At 40.6% G+C, this 24787-nt stretch overlaps 1 protein-coding gene across 2 annotated transcripts in view; it reads left to right on the forward strand.

Moving 5' to 3' along the window:
• The window catches only part of C6H14orf132 (chromosome 6 C14orf132 homolog), a 35608-nt gene extending 11164 nt beyond the window's left edge, over positions 1 to 24444 (forward strand). For both annotated transcript variants that reach the window (XM_077180659.1, XM_077180658.1), the window contains exon 2: positions 21887 to 24444. In XM_077180659.1, coding sequence (XP_077036774.1) covers positions 21887 to 22111 — 225 coding nt within the window. In that variant the 3' untranslated portion in view covers positions 22112 to 24444. The remainder of the gene's footprint in view (positions 1 to 21886) is intronic.
• Positions 24445 to 24787: the final 343 nt, after the last annotated feature.

The raw sequence follows: 24787 nt of genomic DNA on the forward strand, positions 1-24787 counted from the left end.
GAGAGATCTCAGGGGCACTACAGTATAAGCAGCCATCAGGCATATACTGTAAATTTGTGTGAGACATGATTAGGATGTTGCACCCCAACACTCTGATGATCTGTGGTGCCTCTGCTCTGTCCCACAGGAATGTGGCATGACCAGGGAGGTGAGGGACCATAGGCTAGGCTAGCATGGGCAAGCACACATAGGGTGGCAACCAGAGACAGACAATAGAGCTGAGTCTGTTGCTCACTGTATTTCAGGGTTGTTGTCCAACTGCTGCATCCAGCAGTGACCTGCAACTTACAGAGTTCAACTTCTAATGTGATTTTTATTCTCATAAACCTCAAAACTGTTCATGAAAAGTGTGACGTTTCACCTGAAATTAAAGGATACAAAGAGGAAGGTTGGACTGTCCCATGAGGCCACAGAGGAGATAAGGGTCTCAGTGAGCACTTATTCCCAGTTTGGTGCTCTTTAGTGTGGAAGCTCAAACTGGCCATTGGTTGCAGAGGCAAAGCAGCAAATCCTTCTTACTCCACATGTGCAGTCAGGTGGCCCTGCAGGGATGCTCAGAGCATCCCTTGAGTTCTTCCAGATGTTAGTGAAGTTATGGCTTGAAGCTTGTAGCTTTGTCTTTTGGTACTGGATTCATGACTCTCAAGATCTGATTTTTATGTTGTTTTGTCTTGTTGTTTGGTTTTTTTAAACTGTGGTGTCGTTTCCTTCAAAATGAGTCTGGCAGGTGATCTCACAGAAGTTTAGAAAACTGGGACTTTCAGACTCTGGACCATTGCAGTAAAGTCTGGCCAACAAGCAGAACAGGGTGTGCTCTTCCCCAAAAATAAGCAGCATCTTTCTGCGTGCTGATTTTGACAGATACCCTGACATCAGTTTAGGAGTAATAGAGCTCATGTACAACTCTTTGCCTCAGGATCATCTATGCTCCTGTCAGTCCTAGTAGTCATCCTGTTCAGTGCCTGTCTCACAGGAGCAGCAGAGTGGTGACAACAGAGGAGATGCAGCAGCTGTCACACCTATTTACAGTTTCTCAGTCACTGATGTGAGAATAAACAAACATGATATTCCTGCAGTTGCCTTGTTAGCAATTTATTTTTAAAATCAGTCACTTGAAAAATATTGAGGCACAGGTAAAATAGCTCTGTCAGCACTTTCTGTGTGGTTTGCAACCTACTGCTTGACCTGAAAAATTCACTCTGTTTCTGTTAACTTAATAGAGGAGCTAAGGTCAAGGCCACATACTTACCTGGTGAAAGCACACATTTCCTTTCTGAGTGAAGTGGTATCAAGAAGGGATGTGGCTCATCAAATGCAGGAACATGCTGATTCCTGTCTGCTGTTGCCATTGTATTCACTGATTTTATTACCTGCTCAGTAGTGATGAGTAATTCTCACATGTAAGCAAGTGATATTTACAGTAAGAAAGGCCAAGTAAATTCATAGTTGAGCAAACATTTAAAGAAATAACAATTAGAGATTGCTTTCCTATTTTGCTTGAAAATGTGGAAGGGGAAAGAAATTGAAAATATAAACATTTGTCTTGGATATCCAAGAAACAAATGCAGAAGTTCATATTTTCCATCACTGCATCCCCAGAAATGTGGGCATGAAACCTGTTGTATTTAGTCAGTAAATCTTTATTAAGCTAAACAGTGGTTGACAACAGATATATTAAAAAAACCCAGTAAGTCAAGAAAGTTGATAGGATTAAAATCTGTGATCTATTTTGGGGGCTGAAGTGGAACAACCCTGGATAAACAAAATGAGGGTGAGTCCATAATATCCCATGAAGACACAGCATTCAGGGACATGGATGTTGTGCTTTGGTTTTCCTTTTGTCTCAGCTTTCCTCCTCCTCAAAGCTGTGGAGGGGACCACACAGAAGCAGCATCTCATGGCAGGATCTGAATGCTTGGCTTGGAGATGAGAGCCATCAGCCCTTGAGTGCACCAGATTGGTTACATGGTCTGATCACTGGTAATTGCCTCTCAGCAGCTGTCTCTGGAGAGACACCCCAGCACAGTGGCAGCTACAGAGGGCCTTTGTAATCAGCCTGGCTTGCTGTCAGTGTTCCTAACTGGGACTTACCTATCCCTCTGTTTTTGAAGTGTGTGGGAAACAGTATGGCTGTGTGTGCTTAAAAGCTCAACATGGATGGTGCTTTCAGGGGCCTGACTTCAGAGCTGTGATGAAATATTTTACCCTTCTTTGTTCATCTCTCTCGCTGCCACCCTGCTTTAATGGGCTGCTGCAGCCTTGCACCTGAGTCACAGCAACACGGGGCAGAGTTTGAGTGTCTGTGCTGCCATCTGACCCTCCTTTGCCATGGTTCTGTGTGATGGTAGTGTTCCTTTTCTGCCTAGTATCAAATAATGTGGGTGCTGATCTCTGAGAACCACTAAGGGTGTATTTATTTATTCATTCAGTAACCTGTATTCTCTGTAGGGTCTCATACCTGGATGTGTAGGTCAGTGATGTTAATCTCACTGGTTCAGCATTAGGAGAACTCTGCCTTTCCCTGGAGGTGCCTGACTGTAGCTTCTGAAGCATAACAGTCAGCAGTCAGCATTTTGGCCTTTTTTCTTCCCCTTCCACTTAATTTTTTTCTAATTAATCAGAAAGTAGACTTGCTTTTGCGTTCCCTGGAATTACTGGAACCAGTGCTAAAAGCAGCAAAATTCCAAGTCATCTTTCAAATGTGATGTGAACTGGTTTTGCTATAGGAGTATTTATATCATATACTGTCTGGGCTACATTTATTTTTGTAGGTCAAATTTAACTGTGGCCTGTGCTGCCCAAACCATGCACTGGATTTATGTCTTTGGAACCATCAGCAAAAACCTGAATCATCCAGAATTGGATTCTTTTTATTTTATTTTACAGAAGCCACTAGGTAGCATCCACATATATTTTTTGAAAAACCTGATACATTCTCAAAGAAACAGGCTGATGGGAACAATTGCTGTTAAAAAGCAGGAAGCAAAGCAGCAGTGGGGGCATATGTGCATTCACGTCATGTAAACCTGATGCTGACCAGAGGGAGCCAGCCCTCACCTTCCTCCCTGCCCAGGAAAGCCCCCCAGCAACAGGATGCCACCTGACCCTGTTGCCACACAAGGACAGGGTGAGCCCTGGCCATGGTGCCAGCGTGCAGGAGCAGGTGGCCCCTGTTTGTGAGCCTTGGGCAGAGCGGTGGTCCCTGCGTCCCGAGGGGCGCGTGGGCAAGCAGCACTGGGGGGCTGGCACTGCTCTGCTGCTGCCCATCTGCCACTGCCCATCAGCATGAGTGCCCCTGTCTGCCAGAGCAGAAGTGCCTTTCACTGAAGAGCAAAAGGGCAATCCAGGAGAGGGGTGTTTGTGACACATTTGCTGCCAGGTCCGTGACTCTGTGCACTGAGTGCTCGATGCTGAGAGCAGCTGTGAATCATCGGTGGGAATAAACACAGGCTTTGCCTGCATGATATAGGCATGATCCAGATAAGAAACAGTGCTGGAAACATTGTGTTACAGCTGGCACATGTGGGACACATACAGCAGAACTGAAAACAAACCAAAAAACCACACAAGAGTCACAAGCAGATGTAAATCTGCTCGCTAATATGTCTTGCAGGCAGTGTCAGGGGTGTTTTGGTGATAGCTGCTTCTGCAGCAGAGCAGGCAGCCTGAGTGCAGTGCCCACAAACTGCTCAGAATCCGTAAGTAAAAGGCAAATTAGCTTTGCACAGACCTGTGGAGAGAAAAATATAAACTGAGGAAATAACAAGCGAGTGATGTGCACTCTGCACTTCACTGAATGCAGAGCAAACTGGAAGTGCTGTGAAGATTTGGAAACTTGAAAATGTTAACCAAAAAAAACAAGCAATTGTTTTGTTAGGTCATGTTTGGCCTTCTCTTCATCTGTCTCAAATGAGGACCATTTGTATAATAAATGAACACTTGTATCAACCATCTCATCCATTCTTCTGTATTTCCCTTCAAAATTTCATCTAATTCCAGCTGCCATAATCTCATCCATTAATCACTTTTTATATTTCAGGACTGCCTTTCCCCATATATGTCCTCAACCTTGTATTTTGTTTCACACAAACAGCAAAGCCGCTTTATGGGTTTTTTTCCACAATACCTGCTGAAAACTGTCTTTTTTTAAAGTTGGTAAAATACTGGGCCATGGCTGGACTGCTGATGTGTGTAACAACCACAACAGTTCCAGCTGGACTTCTGTTTCATTTCCATCTTTGCCCTGTTGCCATTCCTTTATTTTTGGGTTTTTATCAAAACCTTTTTCTTTATTTTCACAGGCCCTATGAGATCCTTATATTTAACTAGAATTGTTACTACCAAGGTAGAGTAAAAAAATTAAGACATTTCAAATCACAGGTATTTGCATATTCAGCCCACTGAACACCATTTTGAAGGATTTTTGTCTTTTTCTCCACATCCGTGAAGAAAACAAGCATAATTATATTCCCAAAGATGAAACCATATATGTCTGAAGCTGTCAGCCTGACAGTGATCCTCCCAAAAATGCTCCATAGTCACTGGCTGTTTATCATCCAGCTACTGTATTCCAGAGAGCAGTGCCCTTTTCTTCCAAGCAATGAACTGGGTTACAGAGGAGCCTAACAGCAGCCTGTGTATATCTCATTTTGGGCAGCCTTTTCAATGTCTTTCATATCAGGGGTTTAGCCAAACAAATAAAAGAACAACCAATTAAAATGACAATCAATAAAGAGATTGTCATTAGTTTATTAATTAGTTTAAGTAACAGCGATAACTAGAGCACAATTCCGAAAGCTGCTTACAGTGGTGGTAAATCCTGTTAGCCCTACAGTTTTACTGCTCTCACCTCGGCAGCAATGCAGTGAAACTGACAGCAAGGAATCATTGCTTTGTGGATATCCTTATTTGTGCAAATTTCACTGAAGCAGTCTGAGTTCCCCTGCTTCTTCATTTGCTGGTTGGGCAGTCCTGCTGAGCACCCAGGCCAGCCCTGGGAGTGGGGAAGGGCAGCTTGTTCACATCTGTTTGCAGCTGCCTGCCAGCATGCCCCTCCTCTTCCCTCAGTGCAGCATTTTTAGTAATTGAGATAAAAACATTCTTGTGCCATCACACATGCATCTGCTTTCAGATCTGGATTTCCAACGCACGCGTTCAGATCCGGTTTTCAGCATCACTGCATTACAAGGACTCCATTTGCATAGTCCATTTCAGGTTAATCTGGTTAGATTTTCCACCCTGTCACTGAAATTATGTCAAGATGGACTAAACATGCATTTTCCTCTTTCCAGGCCTTCTATGATCAAATGATAATTGGTTGTACCTTTTCTGCACCCCTCACTCCATCTTTTTAACCAAGTCCTTTGAGCAACAAGTTCAAGTTACCCAGTAGGAGTTTGTAGTTGGCTGTGTGAAAGATGAGATTGTCTTCTATCTTTTCAACAAATGCATGAGTCCTGAAGACAAGAATTTCATTCTATGCTGACTCCATGTCTTTGGAGAGGGCAAAAAAAGCTCGTGTGTGAGGTATGAATGAGGATGTCCAGAAAGAGGGAGCTATCACCTTGAACTGAAGTCAGCACCTCTGTGTTTTATGTCAGATAGGCTTGGAGTGGTTTGGGTCCAGTTAGCAGTTGTCTGGTTTAGAATAATTTCTTTTCACTTTCAGTATCTTTATGGGAAAATGAGGCAGATTCATCATGAATCTACCATTCATCATTTTGTGCCATGATATAATCATCTGAAATCATGATATAAAATAGCAGTTCATTTTTTATTAAAAATAGATTTAGTCTCTCTTTTCCTTCATATCTTTTTCACTTGAAAGAACAAGATGGCCAGCAGATGTAAAGGCTGTCACCTGGAAAAAGCTTTCTTACATATGTCTTTTAATGTTTGATTTCTGAACTGTGAAGGATAATGCATCAGTATTGCTTAAATCAAGCATTTACATTTCTACTGTAATGCAAAGAAAAATCATTAAGGTCACAGACTTTGTTCTTTGACATGAGAAGTAACCTTTCCTTATGTTATCCAGCACTTTGTGTAAAAAAGTTTGATGTGTTACTGGGAGATGTTAATAGCAACTGAAGCATTTCTCTCAGTGACATCATGTCTCTTAATCAACAAAAGATCACAGTAACCTTTTGAGAAATCAGAGTACATCAATATCCCTATAATTCACTCTGCTAATGTCAAACTTTTCTTGTGCAAAATATCTTGTCTGCATTTCTGCAAAGGAAAGAAACATGTCATCATCTAAATTTCAGGTTTAAATGAAGGCCCAAGATGAAAATAATATGGATCAGATAAATATTTTAAGGCTGTCAACTCATATTGGTTCATCTTGTTCTGTCTGTGGATACCCAAGTACAGTTGGCAGATGCCAATGCCGCATTTTTTTGCTTTTCTGCTGTCATAACAAGAGATCAGCAGGGGTCAGCTGTGCACTTTTCAGCCCCAGAATGCCAAGCAGCCTTTGACCAAAGCCACTGTGTTTTCTGAAAAGAAGAATGAGCATGCCCCTGTATTTTAGCCTCTTGGTGAAAGGTGTTCAAGATCAGCCTTTGGCTTTACTTTTATTCTTCCAGCAGGAGAATAGCTTGCTGTATTTGGAGTTTGTTCAGTGTTGTGAAGCCATTGGTTCATTAGGATTAGTGAAACAAGCTGTAGATGAGAATGATTAAAAATTAACATCAGAATATCACTAGTCCATTAAGGATTAAGGCAGTTTTGGAATTGGAAGTGAGATGACCCTAGTAATGTTTTAAAGACTCATTAGCTGCTCTTGTGGTGGACATTGAAAATGTGCAAAAAGCCCTGAAGAGCTTACAATCAAAGCAGACAAGATAAAGCAAGAAAGAACTTTACATATGAATAAAAGGGGAAGATTAACGTCCATAAAGAAAATTAGTTCCACTTTTCCTTTTCCTTCCTCCTTCATTGTGCAAATAATCAGATTTGTAACACAGTTCTTGTTGTGACACAAATCCTGACTGGCTGTTTTTGCTGATGTTTCTCTGCATGTGAACAGATTCTGGCTCAGGGCCCATCTTGTTTGGAGCCTTCACAGGCCACAGTCAATTGGCAGCCAGGGCTTGGTTCCAAGTAATAGATAAGGGTTTTCTCAACACAATATGGACTATACTTTACATTGAAAGTGGTTTATTCTAAAGGCCAGAGTGACCCAATGATATTTCCTCAGTAATGAGTTGCGCACTCTAATGCTTTCTAGAAATTTTGTTTCTTCTTTTTTCCATCAGATCACCATAATTGCATGAATTGTTAATTTTCCTTCTTTTTTTCTTATGGAACAACTGTAAGAAGCTTGAAATGGAAAGGATGGGTATTGGTGAGATTTACAGGGAGTATAACTATATGGACAAGGGGTACTTGTGGTGTTCTTAAAACCTTAGTTTTTCTACATTCCTCAAAGAACAAGCACTTTCCCTTTGGGGAAACAGATGGTGCCTGTACTACAGGATTACAGAAGGAAATGGGTTATGATGGAAGGTGAGAGGTGGAAGCTTACTCTTCTGCAAAATCCAGGCTCTGCTTTCACCTTGGAGATGGTGGCACTGGCTTTGTTACCTCAGTGCTGGAGTAATTTAGTGCCTTGTGGGGGGAAAAGGGCTGCTGTGGTTAGATCTGGGATACACAGGTGGGATCTGATCTCTACCTGGTGTTTGAAGAACATGTTTAAACTCAGTGGTGTCCCTAATGTGTATGTAGGAATTGGTGTGTAGTCACAAGGCTCTGTCCACCCCCAGAACCGAAGGAGTGGGACAAAAGTATTTGTTTCTGTTTCCTATTACTTCTCTATTTAAGCTGCAAGAAAAACAAGCTGATTTTAATAAAAATGAATGAAATGAGCTTCATGACAGCAGTGCTGTCATGACTAGACTCAAGCTCCACACTCAAACTCCACTTTAATGAGTTCTCATCCAAGCTGGTAAGACCCAAGCTTGAGAGACACAGCCTCAAACTGAAAATGAGTGCTTCCCTTTCCCATCGCATTCTTTGTAGATCTTGCAACAGAAAGCTGAAGCTGACCAAGGCCCACTCTAAATCTTATGGGGGTCATATCTGAAGTAATCAAAAAAACAGATTTCTTGGGAGAAGGTTTGCTCTGTGACAATGGGAAATACCCAATGCATATATGATTTCCCACCAGCCTGCCTTCTCCTGCACATGTTTGTGATTCACCTCTTCCTTCTGACCCCCTGCCTACGTGTGTTTGTCTTTTCATATCACTCCTGGGTTATCCTTTCAGCAGTGTGTGATGATGCAGGAGCCCAGACTGGAGGGTGAGCAGGAGCAGCACACTGCTGCCTCCCAAGCACAGTCAGGAGGGCACTGCTCTTACAGGCAGAGATTGTGACAGACACCAGCAGTCTGACAATTGTTCCCCTTCCTGAAACAGCATGGCACAGTCTGGTTCTCTTCCCTCTGTTGCAGTGGCTGAATATCCCTGTTGGATGAAGCAGGGTGTTGCATTTTGTGAATATTCTTTAGCTGTGTCTTGTTGGTTTTGCCTGCAAGTGTGCAAACCCTGCAGCCCTCTGAAATCAGTGACATGATTGTGTATGACAGTCATTAGTGGGTGAAACAGAAATCTGTCTGGGAGCATCTGTTTTGAGGGAGCCAAATATAATAAAAGTTTAATCATGCTGCATTTGCTCTTTTATTTACTGGGACCCAGTCCTTCTTAGGGATCACAGGGACATTTCTTGAGGTCCTTCTGAGGGCTTTGACTTGCTGCATTTTGTCATTGTATGTGTGTTTCATATAAGTGCCTTTTGTATTACAGGCTGGATCAAACAAGTTTGTTCAGAGATTCCCTTCAGAATAATGAAACTCTACCTTCTAGAATATGTTCAAGTTCTTTCCAAGGAGAATACTTTCTGGTTTCAGGTTGTTCTGAATCTGGACATCCTGCATTGAGTATTGCATTTTATCAGTTATAATTCCGTGATGCTCTTTGAGCAATGGGATGGATTAAATGTGGTTTTATTCTGCAATTAATTCTGCACACTTGACAATAAATATATAATGTCTTAACTTGGTAAGTGGTACTTGGTAGGATGTAATGCAGGCATCAATGATGTAGTCTTCCCAGTTGGGAAATGTCTCACAGCGTGGTTTCCAGTTTATGTTCAAGGGAAAGTTGATCAGGTATTGAATTGTGCTAGGAGGAAAACACTCAAAGCAGCATCCCTGTTACAAAGATCTTACTCAGACCTTGGAAAAACTCTGTAAAATCTTGAGTTCAGCCCTACCAACAAATACATAGAAAACTTTAGTTATTTCAAATGTTTTAAACTTTCTAACTTGATTTCATTTTATCTTGAGTGAACATGACCATCTTTTAATTATGGTCACCTCTATGTTATCTAATGTGTCTTATTTCTCTGACTTTATTTCCAAGTACAGTCATTCATATTACACTCATGACTTGCAGGGCACTTCCAAAATGCAAAACTGCTTTGGAGAAATTGTAATTACTTTTGAAAAATCCTTTCATTTTTATCTGCTATTCCTTTTACTACTAGTTTATTGATTTAGTTACATTTAAAATGGGTCTGTGTAGTTAATTTTAGATATGTTTCAATTTTACTGCAACACTGAAACTTTAAATTAGTAGGAAATAAGTAAGGAAATATCCTTAAATAGTAATAGGTAATAGGTTCCTATTCCAGCATGTAATGAGATACATTTTTTAGGTTTTGTACAGATTTTCAAATAAGCACTGTGTGCACTGCCTTAGGATTAGGTACTTACCTTCCCATACATTGCCAATGGAGAGCAATATCTGTCTTCTCAAGGGATCTCTTCATGTCCAATTTAAATCCCTAAATTTGCCTTCTTTTGACTGGATGGTGATTTTGAGAATATGTTTGAAGAGGCGTCTCTGAGGGGGCAAACCAGGTGGAATTAAGCCCTCTCTGTAGGGTTTTTTTGCTGATGGCTTTAATTGTTTTTTGTGGCATCCATTGTAATAATTCTTCTTTGTGAATTTTCTTACTGAGCTCTCGGCGCCTCTTTGTGTTATGGATTTATTCATGCAAGACACAGAATGGTGGTGTGGGATGCACAAGGCTCTTGGAGATATTTTTGAAATGAAGATCTTCAATCCAGCATTTCAAAATAGAAATGATTAAAGATGAGAGGAATGCTTGCATTTTTGCAAGTACTACATATTTGCACTGTTTTACTGAACGACTCCTATGCTGCTTTTTAATATTTCTGTGCTGGGTTTTTGGTGAGTGATGCTCAGCTTGAAAAAGGCTTGAGCTGAAATTCAGGTTTCCTGTGGCTGGGGAAGGTCCCTCTGTGGCAGATGGGAACCAGTCAGGCCACTGGGTGAGGGAGAGCCCTCTTTCTCCCCAGCATGCAGAAACCTTCAGTGTGTTATAGGGCTATGTCCAATGAAATTTCCTTTGCCTGTTACTTTTCTTTAAAAAGCCTCCCTTATCAGGTGCTGCATTAAGCTCTAAGGCTGTAGTGAATGATGCAGGGACACCAAACTTTGTTGTTAACTAAGCTGCACCTGTCTCAGAGCTAGTGGCTCCTTGGTGAAAATCTGTGTGGATGCTCCAATTTTTGTCTCCTGCATCATTTAATCTTTTTATGGTGCACTCATTGCTGCCTTGATAAAATGAGATGGTGATATTTTAATTAAATTGAGTTCGATCATAAATAAACCATGGGTAAGAGTATTATAATCTAGATCAGGGAGTTCATTATTCGAATATATAAGATTGGACTGAAGAACCCAGCCAGGGGCTGGGAACTGCACTGCCATGCATGTGCACATCTCCTGGGGCTGAGAGTGTTGTGCTTCTGCTAGGCTTTATTTTTTTATTTTTTTTCCCCAAGCTGTTTTTGTAGGGCTTGTACTAAGGGTTTAAAAAAGCAAGAGTTTTGGATTTTGGTGCAGTTCACTTGCTTGATACTTCACCTTACTTTTTGTGTTCCCATAGCTGATAATTATTCTCAATCTTAGACTGCTTTTGGCCAGATGGGTGTTTTTAAAATTGCACCTGTAGGTGCAAGATACCATCACAAAATTGCATGTGTAAATGTCTGAAGTTACATGGGTGTACATGTGTCTTGCTTCAGTGTGAACCTGTCTCTTAAAGCAGCCTAAAGGAATCCTGTAGCTGTTTTGCTTCTTTGCTCCTTTGCCTATCTGAGGTTCAGAAGGCTCTGACCTTCAGCTTGCAGAGGACTCAGAGCATTTACTCTGGCTCTCAGGCTGTGGAGGAAACCTGCCTGACCTTAGAGCCAGCCCATTTCCTGATTACTTTTCAAAACCTTTTCCCTGAAAGATTTTCAACTGGTGCACTCTTCTGGTAGGGGGATTTCTTCAGTACCTAAACTGCAGCATACTCAGGAACAGCTGTCAAGTTCAGGGACAATAACATCTCTCTCCTGTTTATGTACTTTCAAAACATTTCTCCAAACATCCTGAGATCCTAAGACACCAGGGGAGTGTGAACTTGCATCTTCCATCAGGCCTGTGAGAATACCAAATCACTTCTCTCTCAACTGTTCCAGTTCTCCAGGCCAGAAGTGATTCCATAATTCATATTCCACTGAGTGAAATGAGAAGAAAATGCAAATACAATACATTTTGACTTTATTTTCTTTGTTCCCTGCTCAGCCTTCCATAACACAAGAATAACTGAACAAGCTTTTACAGAAATCACTTTTGGGTAGGAAAACATTACTTCCTGAGGAAAACTGTTACATATCTATGGCTTTAATTATCCTGAGCAGCCCCAAGAGTTCCAAGCACAAGTATTGAATTATAAACAGTTGTATAATAAATTAAACATTGTTTTGTACCCATCCTAGTATCTCAGGCACTAAGGAGTGCTATTTTGCCTATACATATATAGACAGGCTTATCTAGAGAGAATCAATGCATAATTTATTCTATTTTTCTGTAATGTGCTCTGAACTGTTTGAACAATCTCAAACATAAGCACACAAACACAGATGGCTTGGCTGTTCTGTGTTTGTTTGGCGTGATCAAGCTGTCATCAGCTGCTGTCTAGTTCAGCCACACTTAATCATCCCTTGATGGTCCTGGTACACAAGCAAAACCTGGGTTGTGACTATCTGGGTTTGTGAGAACATATGGAATATTTGGCTCTGATGCTGGCTGTTCTCACACTTTGATGAAGGTTTATGACCCCCAAAGAGACAGTGAAATGTCCTGTATGGATTCTTCTCTTTTGCTTCAAAGCAAAGTGAACCAGACTTATTTTAAGTCGTTTTGAGTTCTGTTCCTGTCATGTCTGCTGATCTTGCACCAAAGGGGAAGAGAAATACATGTTGCTTCTCTTCCTTGGGCTCTGCTGTGGGAACAGTTAATCCTAGAAGATGATTGAAGTGATTGCTTGGTGGCACTGAGTTCTTAAGCACTCAAGCTTGACATGTGATCGAGCTTTTATTTCTTCATAATATTCAACAAAGAGTTAATGTTGGATGGAATTTTTCTAAGCCCAGTGAATACTACCCTTCAAATACTCGAAATTAGGAAACCATCAACATTACTTCACCTTCCAGTTTTTATTCTCTTGTGTAATGCGTGATTGGCTCATTCACCAGACAAAAAATGCAAGGGAATAGGATTAATTTTTAAGCAAATTGTGTCTCTTTAGTTATAAACTGCTACTTACAGAATGAGTTGAGAGGAATGTGTAGTCTGTAGGCTGCTCAAGCCATATGTTGAGGCTAATATGCCTGATGGGATCACGATGGATGCCAGCCTGACACATGTTGGTATTCCATCAAATGAAGTGGATGCAGTAGGGGCATTTGGCAGTCCTCCTTTCTTCCTGGAAGCAGCTCTCTATTTTACTTGTTCTTCATGCTGGCCGCTACCCTAAGCATCTCCAGACATGAAGAGGACTAGCATTGTGTCAGTTTTTTTCTCCATTTTTTGTCCATCTCAACTGGAATACCTTGTTTTTGTTGCCTCTCAGGCTTGTTGTGTGTTCTGAACTAGGTGCCAAGTACGCAAGCAAAAATGTTTACAAAAATAGCCTTACATAAGGCATAAGAGAGATACCTCAAATATTCTCTCAGCATACCTCAGGCCTCCCCACTCTTTTGTTTGTGAAGATGTAATGCAACATGAGAATGAAAGGGAAAGAAAAAATTAAATAGGAAAAAATGTTGGATAAAAATGCTGCATAGCCAAAATAATACTTTACACATCATTACCAGTTTTCTCTCTCTGCTGTTTTTTCAGAGAACTCTGATAGAATATATAGGCTTAAGGAAAATAATCTTTATGGAATAAGTTGAATCTCTTAAATTGTTTTAATTTCCATTCTGAGGCTTTTTATTGGATGCCTGCAAGTATTTTCCATGAGAGAACTAATCTCTGGAAGTCATCATAGAATAAAATTCTTCCCAGTGTGTTTGCATTATTACAGTGACCTAACTCTTATCATATTTGAAGATAGGTTCAAGGTGGCTATCCCAAAGATGCTGAAAATGAGGCATTTATGTTACATCATTAGGTACAGCTGAGCTGCAGTGATAGTAATTACTTCTCTCAATAGATAAATGTATCCCAACTTGTCTCTGCAGTACGGCCATCGCTATGTAACATAAGATACATGAGATTTATAGTTTGGAAGGTTTGAAAGCTTTTGAATCTACATGGAATAGTAAGTAATTTCTGTGATGAAATAGAGCTAAGCCTGTTAGTATGGCTTAGTTAAATCTCAGCCAATTAATTTTTCATGGGCCGTGTAGCAGGGATTGGAGGAACATGCAAGACTTTTTTATTGCTCCTGGGTTTTGGTTTGAGCAGTGGTCAGCATATGCAACATAGAGGAATTTCTGTGCAGTTATTTTTTTCCTCTAGAGGAATAAGATGATGTCCAAAATGCTGCATCCTCCTAGTTCCAGCTCCTAACACCTGCCCCTTAAAATTATTTTTAGTGTTTATGAAAAGCATCCTGATTACAAAATACTGAAGGATGCAGCAAATTACAAAATTGTTACTTTTGCCCATGCCTGAAGTCTAATGGTTTAAACAATTTTTCATCTCAAAGTAGTTCTACTTTTGAAATTGTCATTGCTTCCCTTGTTGGGAATGGCTGCCAATTCCCATCTCTCCACACATCCCCCCACCCCCCTGGAGACCAGCCTAAGCATCTTGTTAGGCTAAGGGAGAGGGAGCAGAAGGAAAATCGAAATAACATGAAGGTCAGTGTCTTTCTTTGCTACGCAGAATCTTGGCCACATCACCAAATTGATAATGAGGCATCACCATTTTCTCAGAGATGAACAGGGCTGCAAAGATTATGGTGGAGGAAGGGTCTAAGCAGCCCTTTTTCACTTTGAGAAATGGGATTAAGATTTGTTCAATTATTTTCCAATACATTTTTTATTGAGTTCTGCTCTTTGGCTTTCCACTTACAGCCCATAATGTGGCCTTTCTGTTTATGGTGGGAGTGCCTTTTTCTCAGCAGATACAAAGTGCCATTACAATCAGCTTGTGTTACTCTTATTTTCCTCTTTACCCTCTGGCACATGCCACTTACTCTCTGCATAAGAGCTGAACCTGCCACTGATACTGTGCAGCCATGTGCTTGCTTCCTGTCAGTGATACAGCCTTCTGTCCTTGGAGAAAAGCTGTCCCTTGGGACATCAAAACATTACACAAAGGTACTTTCCTTTTCTCCCCCCAAGATTATTTTTTGGTTGGTTGAGTGCTTGCTTGTTTACTTAATTCGGGGTGGTTTTTGTAATAGAGGAACTTGAAACCAGAAAGAAATTGCCAGCCTGGATCAAAACAGGAGACAATTAAGTCCACTTAAATCCTGTAGTTTGGTTTTGAAGTCACCAATGCCAAAAATTTTGGAAGCAGTGAGATAATCAGTACCTCTTTCTTTTCATGTATTAGTAGAGTTTAAACTCAGAGGATTGTTGTTTGAAGCTCTTCCAAAATGATGTTCTGTGCTAAACTGTTCCAGCTCTGCAAACTGCTCTTATCTCTAAAGGAATTCCTGTTCTCCCTGAGTTTCCCAGTGTGACTACACATGGTGTGAAGTGTCCTCTGTTTTTCCATTTTGGGAAAGTGTAAACAGATTTTAATAGCTCCTACTGATGATAACATTGATGGTCAGTTTTATACCCTCCCACTGAGGTTTTCCATTTTGATAAGTGCTTACCTTTTTGGCTCCCTCTGTTTATATATTTTCTTTTATGTCCATGTTCTCCTGGAAGCATTAAAGCTGTAGCTGTACATGGGGGCCAGACATCTTTTCCCTCACTGTGGTGTCCACAACAGGACATTGACATCAGTTGGATTAGATATAGGAGGTCAGCTAGTGCTGCAATTTTTTAATTGTTCCACGGACATTCAGATAGTTTAAAGCACAGTCTGCTTGGCTGCCCTGCACTCTTTCATTATATTCACCATTCCCTCCAATTTAAGGTATACAGATGCACAATATAAATTATGTGTGACTTAAAGTTGTGCCTTCTTCACAGAAATTTGAATTTTTGTTCAATGCTGACAAAACTTGCTCTTTTCCTTGATGCATCGTTGCTAGCTTTGGCTGTAAAGAGAGGAAGAATTTTGGGGATCAGAGGTGGTATGAGAAACTTCTCTGCATCCTTTTGAGACTTGTCAGCTACTGTCAGCTTTTTTATTAAAAAGGCCTTTGTTTGTTCTCAGTCTTATGCACTTGGAAGATGAAATCCAGCAGCAGTTGGTCAAGAATAATAGTTTAAAAGCAGTAGGGATCTTTGAAATAAGAAAAGCTATTTTAATGAGGCACTAGGCAGATGTAAATTGCAGGAGTGGAATCACAGCATGTTTATCATTAGGGTATATTGGATGCTACCTATGCAGAAATATGAGAGTGAAAATTTCACTTATCTTCACACCAGTTGTCTACACTGCTTTTTGCAGCTGATTCAGCAGGGGAGCTTTCCACAGAGAGGTGCTGCAGCCTGCCCAGGACCTGTGCTCATAAAAGCATAGCTTAGGGCCAGCTGATCTAGCTGAGCTCAGTTCCTTGTGGGAATACCTCAGTTAAGGGAAACCAGTTTCTACAGCCAAAAGCAAACTCAGAGCTGAAGTGTCTGCTGCAGCATCTTGGAACATCTTGGGTTGTTCCTTCCTAAACATCCAGACATCTCTTGATCAAGGCAGCTCTTAGAGTGTGTGATTCAACAGCAAGGTTCAAATCTCTAGCATCTGAGATACTGCTGGTATAGAACAACTTTGAATAGTGCTATAAGCTACAAGGACAAAGACATTGTATCTAGCCTAGCATGGATCAGAAAGCAGTGAAGGAAGTAATGCACAGCTCCTAGGAATAGAACGGATTGGAAGAAAAGCAGAGATTTATAAAGTTGAAAGTTTTTAACAAGATTAAAATAAGAGGTGACATCCTGATGCCTCCATGTCAGAGTGAAAATTTTCCATTGCCACTGGTAGGGTGAACATTCTGACAACTATATTTTGAAAATAAGCAGCTGTTTTTCCTAAGCTTGTCAACCTAAGACTGTGATTTCAGGGTGAAGCAGGAATCTGAATCAATTAAAATGAGAATTTGAAGCTAAGTGCATAAAACATTTTCTTCCTCTTCAGAATTAGACATATTTAATTAAATTAAAGAGTATTGCCTTAGGCGGTGGTTAATTTTGTGTGTAGGTTTAATGTGTTCAAAAGGACCCACTTGCAGTGAACATAGAACAAGTCCTGATTGTCACTGTGCACCCAACCTACATTCTAAACAGCAGGGTGACATTCTGGCAAACAGTGAACAGAAGAACTTGGTTCTCCAGATATTACCTGTAAATCAATAATAGCACATCTTCAGTTACAGTGTGTGGTTTAGCTAAGAAGACTATATATGCATCTTTCAGTGAGACACAAGAGAATTACTGTGGACAGAATACTGGTCATGTGGGGTATCTCTTTAGTAAAAACATTTATTTAAAAAGAGCTTAAGAATTAAGATGTTGTTATGGTGAATTTGTGAACCCATACATTGCTACTGCCTTTGTAGCAACTGTGTTAGATTAATTTATGAGTGCAGGTGGAATGTTTTCAGACACAAATATGCACTGCAGTGATCATATGCTACCTGGGCAGAAGAAATAATAATTTCACTTTATGTATTCAAATCATACCATCTTGTAAAAAGATGGTATCTAAAATTTTACAAAAAAGAAACACTGGAAAGTTAGATATTCTGAAGTAGCAACATGGATTTTACAAAACAACACCTGAGCTGTGGTGACATTTCACCTGTTAGCATCCCATTCCTGGAGTGATGCTTGGGGAGACCAGGGCAAAGATACAGCAGAGCTGTTACAGCTGCTGCTGAGGTTTCTTAGTTTCTCACTAGAAGATTGAGCTGTGCTTTCAAATATCTATGCCTAACCTGGGTTCCCAACAAGATGGCAGCAACCAAATGTAAAATTCTCTAACTGGCTATGATAAAATGTCAGACACCTGATTCTCAAATAATGGAGCAATGTTATTGCTAAGGGATGGATTTTATATGCTGCTGCTTAAGAATCCTATCATACTTACAGTATCAATGACTGGTGTCTGACATGCTGTTATTCATTCCTGTGGATCACTTTGGTTATAAAATAGGATTTTTCTGCTAACTAGAAGTGCATCACAGAACTGTTCAAGGGCTGCTCCCCTTGTGACCCCAGAGCATGCCAGTGGGAGGTATTCGGCGCAGTGGGTGTTCTCATTATCACTTGACATTTTGCTGTTTGGTTTTCTGCCTGTTGCTATTTAATGATTTCAATTCTTTCTTTGCCAGTCCCAGAAGCCATTTAGCAAGCAATGTACTATTACTGCTACTTAACAATGTCAACACAGTCTCTTGGAAAGGAGTTTCATTTCCAAACAGTGTGCTACAGCGTTACCCCTCCCCATCTGTCCCTCACTGTCCTGTTTCTCAGTTAACCCTTTGCCCTGGCCTCCTCATCCTGTGCTCTTGGGGAGGGTGGCAGCCTTGCCTGAACTATAAATACCCTCTGAGGCTAAACAGACTGCAGGTCACTGTAATGGCTGTGACATGGGGGAAGGTTTTGGATGATGTAAATTGGCATATATTTGCTTTGCAGAGGCACAGGCAGAAAAATAGAGCAGTCACAGAGAGCATTGCAGGTTTCTGTCCTTAGCCTACTGTTAATCACAAGCACTTCACAACTCCCATTAGTGTCAGGTCTGGAGGTCTCAAATAAGTAAAATCTCAAATAAGAATGCAGAGGGAAGATACTGTACCTTATGGGAGAATGAAGACATAAGGACTGAGGATGAGATTCATTTCAGTGAATTTAATCTACCAAAAAGATAGATTGCCATTGATAGTAATCATCCCTCTCTCCTGTGGAGAGATGGCATATCTCCCAAGGATGATTTACATGACTCTAATCACTGAGCAACCCTGACTGTTAAGTGGCACCAAGAGCCCAGATTGAGAAGGATGCTCAGCTTCAGATGAGATCAGATATAGTCTGGACAAGTTCATGGTAGCAAAATTCTTTGCAAGTTATTAAATCCATAGCAATGGTGTCTGGTCTGTGAACTTCCTAAGCTGAAAAGAGAGGCTGTGAGTTATTAAGGGGTAGTATCAGACATGTTTGTCCTGTTGTGCTCTTATTCTCCTAAGCATCTATTTATGGCCACTGTTGGAGCCACTCCCACCCAAGGGAGATGGACTTTCTCTTGGACACCATATGGCAGTTCCTCCTGCTCTTATGTGAGGCTGCTGGAGCAGTGAGAAGGGGGAATGCACATTTAGCAAGAGATGATTTTTGCAAATGGGAAATTGGCAGGAAGGTTTATTTCCAGATCTGTCGTGAAGTGCTACTGACCTACAAACAGAAAAACTGGAATTCAGTCTTACAGAAAGAGCCTGTACCAGGTGCTGAATGTCAGTGCTTTACACCAGGTCACCTCAAGCTTTTCAGAGATTCAGATGAGCTGTTTCCCCATGTGCTCCCCTCAGATGGTGCAGACAGCTTGTTTGAGCCTTAGACAGTACAAGGAGATTCAGATTTGACAGAATTTACAGCGTGCTGTGTCGCTGCGCTGCTACACGGATGCTCCTGCCTTTGTGACAGCAGCAGAGGAACTAACAGGGTGGAAACTTGTCATTTAATATAACTCCTTGAGAGCACAGAATGTGCAGCCCAAAACCCAGGTATCAATCACCAGAACAGTGCTTATGACCTCCCACTGTATTGGGCACGTGCACTTGTGTGTGTATCTCTATATTTGGAATGATTCAGTTGAAAGATTTTGCAGAATTGACTGTCCTAAATGCTGATAGCCTTAAAATTATTTGTTAAGGAGGCAAGCACCTCTGGTTGAGCATTTTGCTGCCAGTATGGTAAATGTATTCCTGTCATTTGGAGCAGAGATCTTTAATTAGAGTCTCTGTAGCTGTTACATGGCATCATCACTGCATAAATACACTTCTGTTTGAAGTCAGAGCTGCCTTTTATGGCAATCTCTACATAAAAAGAAATTTTGATAAAACTGAGAAATGTTTTCCTTATCAAATCCCATGACAAATAAAAGGCCGGTGGAATTGGATTCAAGAGATCAAGCTGGGCTTTTGAAATGGAAGCTTTTGCTCTCTTTTAAACCACACTCTGTTGAAATTGCCAGCAAAAATCTTTGATGCAGGGAGAACGTATTAGACTTTACTTTTGCAATTTCCTGCTTGGTTTCTTGTAAACTGCTTTTGTCTAATCATATCTGATATCAAAGATAATTTTATTTAATGTGGATTAGGTAGCATGACATATCCACTGTGGTCTTTCATCATTCTCTGTTTAATTTTGAATGTGACATGATATTTTCTAGCACAGATGAAATTTGTTCAGCAGTCAGCTTTGAAAAAGAGCCTGTCTTTTATGTCTCTCTAAAACGTTACGCATGGCAAGCAAAAAAAATGACTTCATTCTCTGACTATCAAAGTCTTTAGTGCTGTCTGTAGATTTCAGCCAGTATAGAGAGAAGAGATGGTTTATCCTCACATGCTGTCCATTCCATAGCACAGCTGCACACAGCCAGAATGGGTGTAGTTTGATTGCAGAGGGAGAGGTTACTGAGAGAATCAAAACGTGATGCAGGAGAGGAAGGACAGGGTGCTAAAAGAGATGATTTTTCAGCCCAGTGAGTATTTGACAGGGCAGTTTAGGGCTGAAGGTATAGCAGCCTTCTGTGATATGGCTGAATGAAGGCAAGGCTTGTTCCTCTGTTATTCATAGGCTGTGGTGACTTCAGCAATAGTGCTGAAGTAGAAGAGAAAGGTGAAAATTAATACCAAAACCCCAAAGGCACTTACTAATAGGGTGTAAAACAGGAGATTGTGTCTAAAGATTGGAGGATGGCAGCAGCAGCGTGGAAACCACTGTGAGGGAGGGAAGGTTGGCTGGTGTTGCAGTGAGGGTGTTTCTAAGCACAATATTCACAGATGTTTTCAGCTTTCCTTGAAGCCCTGGACTCACAGGGGAATGTAGGTAGGATGCACTGATGTCTAGGTTTTACTCATTGCTCAAGATCAAACCAATCATCTATGCCATGATGGAACTTTGGCAGAGAAATTTAGACATATGACTCTGGGGTTTTTTTATCCAATAAATACATGGGTTTGGTCTACCTATGTGCTACAGTCCTGACAGAGTTTGGTTAGAGAGTACTGCAGAAACTTGGGCTTTTCCATACCTCCACTGCTTGTGGTTTTTTACAGGATATTCAGAAATGTGTGTCCTCCTGAGCATTTATAGATATGTGAAATAGATGTTCTGCAGCTTTTTCTGAAACATTGTCCTACACTTACATGAGACTTGGAGCCAGCACTCAGTGAGTCAGGGGAGATTCTTACAGTTCTGCATTCCTAAACATACAAGGGACAAGGATGGAAGCAAAAAGCTTTTGTGTGAACCTTTTTTAGTTGTAAATGGTCTTTCTACTGCAGTAGGTATCCTTCTCTTGCCTGAATGAGGAATCCATTCATTTGCAGAAGGATGTCATTTTATACCACTATGTAAAATAGTTCTTGAACCCTGAAGAATACAGTTTCTTCTTCCTTTATCTTTTCCAAAGTATATTGAGTAACTGTCATCTTACCCAGAACATTTTCTGGTACTGCTGAGAAATCCACCAAGAGCACCAAAGAAACTTGGTCCTTCCCTGTAGGAGGAGTCTGGTGTGGGAAAAGTTTTAGAAATCTACCATTTACTGCATTGTGATGGAGCCTTTCAAAATCCAGTTTGAAGTTTTCTGTTGTATTGATTTATAAATCCTGGATTGCAAAACACAGCAGTGCTGTGTTTTGCAAGTGAAGTTAGTGCACTGAGTACTTTCCAGCTTTTTTACAGTAAGAACTTTTTGCATGATCTCTTCATAAGCCAAGAGTTTGCTTCTGAGTGATGCATAAAAGGAGCACAAATTCTCAGCATCAGATCCTCTCTGTGCTTGTGCAATGTCTTGCAGTGACGTAATACCTTTTCTGGTAGTCACAAAACAATCCTGTTGCTATCAACTCAAATTCTGGTATGTGAGTGCTTTGTGTACATGGGTATCTTCTAAATGCATATGATTACTTAGGCTGACTTGAAGCCTGCATTTGAGCTCTTCTGTATAATTGCATGTATTATGTGTAAGTTTTCTTCAATAATAGTGATTCCAACAGAAATGGGAGAAATATTATAGTCTGTGATATTCCTGACAGGTTACCACCATGTCCATGAAATCTCAGTAATTTTAAAAGTTAGCTAATGGTTAGTCTTTGCTAATGACTTTGAGGCAATGCAAAAGCAGATACTAGCTTTCAGTCTGATTCTGCCATGTTTTTCTTCACAGCTTCCTGTTATGGGAGGAGCCTTTATGGACTCACCCAATGAGGACTTTAGTACAGAGTACTCCCTGTTTAACTCATCAGCCAACGTCCATGCAGCTTCTTCCATGCAGAATCCGCCAGAGGAGACATCCCGTTCTTCAAATGATGCCATATTGTTATGGATTGCAATAATAGCAACAATTGGAAACATTGTGGTTGTGGGAGTGGTGTATGCCTTCACCTTCTAGGATGACTGTCACTACAAACACTGGAAGAAAGGAAATCTTCAACAGTATTTGTCATGTGTATGTATGTATGTATGTGTGTATATATACATGTATATCTATATAAATACATATAACTAGAGACTTTGTTGATTAAGTGCTGCCACAGTCATGGAAATGAAATGCAAGTTAATCATCTTAAGTCTTGATGGCAGAAAGTTTGGATGCAAATTGTGTGGAGGTGAGAGCTTTATTTGAGAACAGAGCCAATACCAGTTTTGTATAGAAATGTAATAAAAGAGAGATCAACTTGGGTATAGTAAATACAGAGAGATATTTATATAGAAAGTGCTTATTTTTTACTGTAGATTTTTCTAGCAGCTCTTCTGCAGTTTGTCAGCTTTTTTTTTTTTTTTTTTTGTGCATTTTTTACTGTGGTATAACATTATATGGAATTGTTCCAGGTCGTGTTTTCTGGACATCTTAATTTCCTTGATGGACCAAGTGGTTGGCATTGGCTCGGTTGTGATGAAATCCAAGTTCATCATGTGTGGGTCTTCAGCATGGCTGTAGACTCCTGGGCTGTACTCAAAATCATCAGTCTCACAGCCATGACAGGCAGATGCAGACTGTCTGTTACCTGCCTCCCAGTTTCAGTAACTGGAGCTGGTGATCAATACATTTATGCTGAACCTGCTGAACTGCTGCTCTGCAGACCCTCTGAATTTCAGTGGAGAAAATGATCAACAGAGTAGCAGCACAAGTTCCCATTTCTGTCTAGAGGTACTGGTTTGCAGTGGTTTATGCATTCCTTCCAGGAAACAATAGCCTAACACCACACTTCTCATCTCACTGGACTGCAATCCAGATTTCTTACAGCAGCTGTGTGCTTTCATAAGGTTATTGATGTACTGAAAGAATGATGGAAAAATTTTACTGCCTAATTAATAGTGAATATGTCTATGAGAAAGATAAAATTGAAAGAAAGATTGGTCACTTCTGTGCTTATGCAGGGGTGAATTCAAGAGTCGGGTATGTATGTCCTGGGGTAGAAACAACACAAGAAAAGTATTAAGTGTCAGATGTGCAAGTGCTTGTATCTCAGTATTAATATATCTCTGGGTTGTGGTGAGAGCCTTGGATGAGATGTTTTTTATAACTGGCTTTAGGTAAAGACTCTGATTATCCTTTGGATTTGTTCCACTGAGAGGCAACATTTTTACTGCATTTTTTCCACAGGCAGTTCATTTTCAAGAGCTGTGTCTTTTCAAGACAAGCTGTAGCTTTCCTTGCTTGAGAAATTGTAAAATCTTGAGAGAAGAAAAAAAAATCACCACTGTTGGAAATCTTCCTTCACCCCCATAAAAATTAAGCAACACTTCATAAAATGTATGCACTTTGAGAGCAGCAGACAAATTCTTCTTCTATGTCTGCATGTACTGTCTAGGTTTTCTGTCTCATGTAGCTAATACCCTAATTCCAGAAAGCCTTGTCTGCAGGAACAGAGACTATTTTTGACACTTGCCTGCTACTGAGCTTGAGGCTGGGCTATGAGCTGCTGAATGTATAGAGAAGTTTGGATTTCCCACTTTCCTCTTTAAACCCATTTTCCTGCAGGGCTGGTGGACAGTTACTTGAATCAAAGCAGCATGCCCCAAATCAGTCTTTATAACCACTCAGCAGTCACTGTGTATATTTTTCCCTCTCTATGAACTGTCCTTTAAAGCAAGGAAAGATGCAAACAGAGCTAGCAGTGGGGAGAAAATAAATTAGGTTATTTTGAGGCTGAGAAAAACAATTAGGAGCTTCTGTGTGTGTTGTTATTTCCCTGTTTGGAGGCAGGATTTTGTGAAGATGGTTGAGGACAGACAAGACCTATACTGGGAAAAAGTTTAGGAAGCCCAGTTCTGCAAGATCAGAGGGAAAGAAAGCAAATTCTGTCCAATAAAATAACTGAAGTCTTAAGGACAATAGAAAAATTATGATTTTCATTTCCTAAAATAGCTATTAATTCCTTCATGGCCACAGGACAACAAAAAGCAGAGGAGCTGCATAAATGTTGCAAAAACATCTACCTTGTTTGTTTTTGCATCCCTTCTTATTCTTGCTGAGCAGAAAGGAAGCTGTTGGAAAGCTGCAGAGAAGTTTCCAATGAAGAATTGAGCAGGACAAGGTCTGGTGTGTAAACATGTAGGATCTGTGAAAATGTTGCTTAGTGTAATGTACTGTCCCCAACCATTTTCTGATATTCTGTTGCCTCTGTAACTGTATCACTCATGGACTTGTCTTCATTGTTCCTGCAGGCTGTCTAGTTAGGCCAGATCCTGCAAGCATTTTGGCATAAAGAGCAAAACATTTCACCATGGCTAAAACCAGTTTGACACAATGGTACTTGCCCAGTGGGATTATTCTGCTGCCTAATGAATTTGCCAGTGGAGTGCTTTGCTTAAATTTCCTAGAATATTAATCTTAGTGCAATTAGCAATGTTTGCATCTCTCCCAGAGCACTGGACTAAACTCTTCAACCATGAAGAAAAGCATTAGGGTGGGAACAGCAAAAAAAACCATTATTCTGCTAGTGAAACCAAGTGACACTTTTGTGTGGCTTTTCCCAAAGAAAATGCCCTACTTCATGTGAAACTGATAGTAATAGCAGGAGCCTTGGAAAACAATGAGTTCCACCTCCTGCATCCAGATCAT

This window comes from Agelaius phoeniceus, chromosome 6 (assembly GCF_051311805.1).
Source record: "Agelaius phoeniceus isolate bAgePho1 chromosome 6, bAgePho1.hap1, whole genome shotgun sequence".
NCBI lineage: Eukaryota > Metazoa > Chordata > Aves > Passeriformes > Icteridae > Agelaius > Agelaius phoeniceus.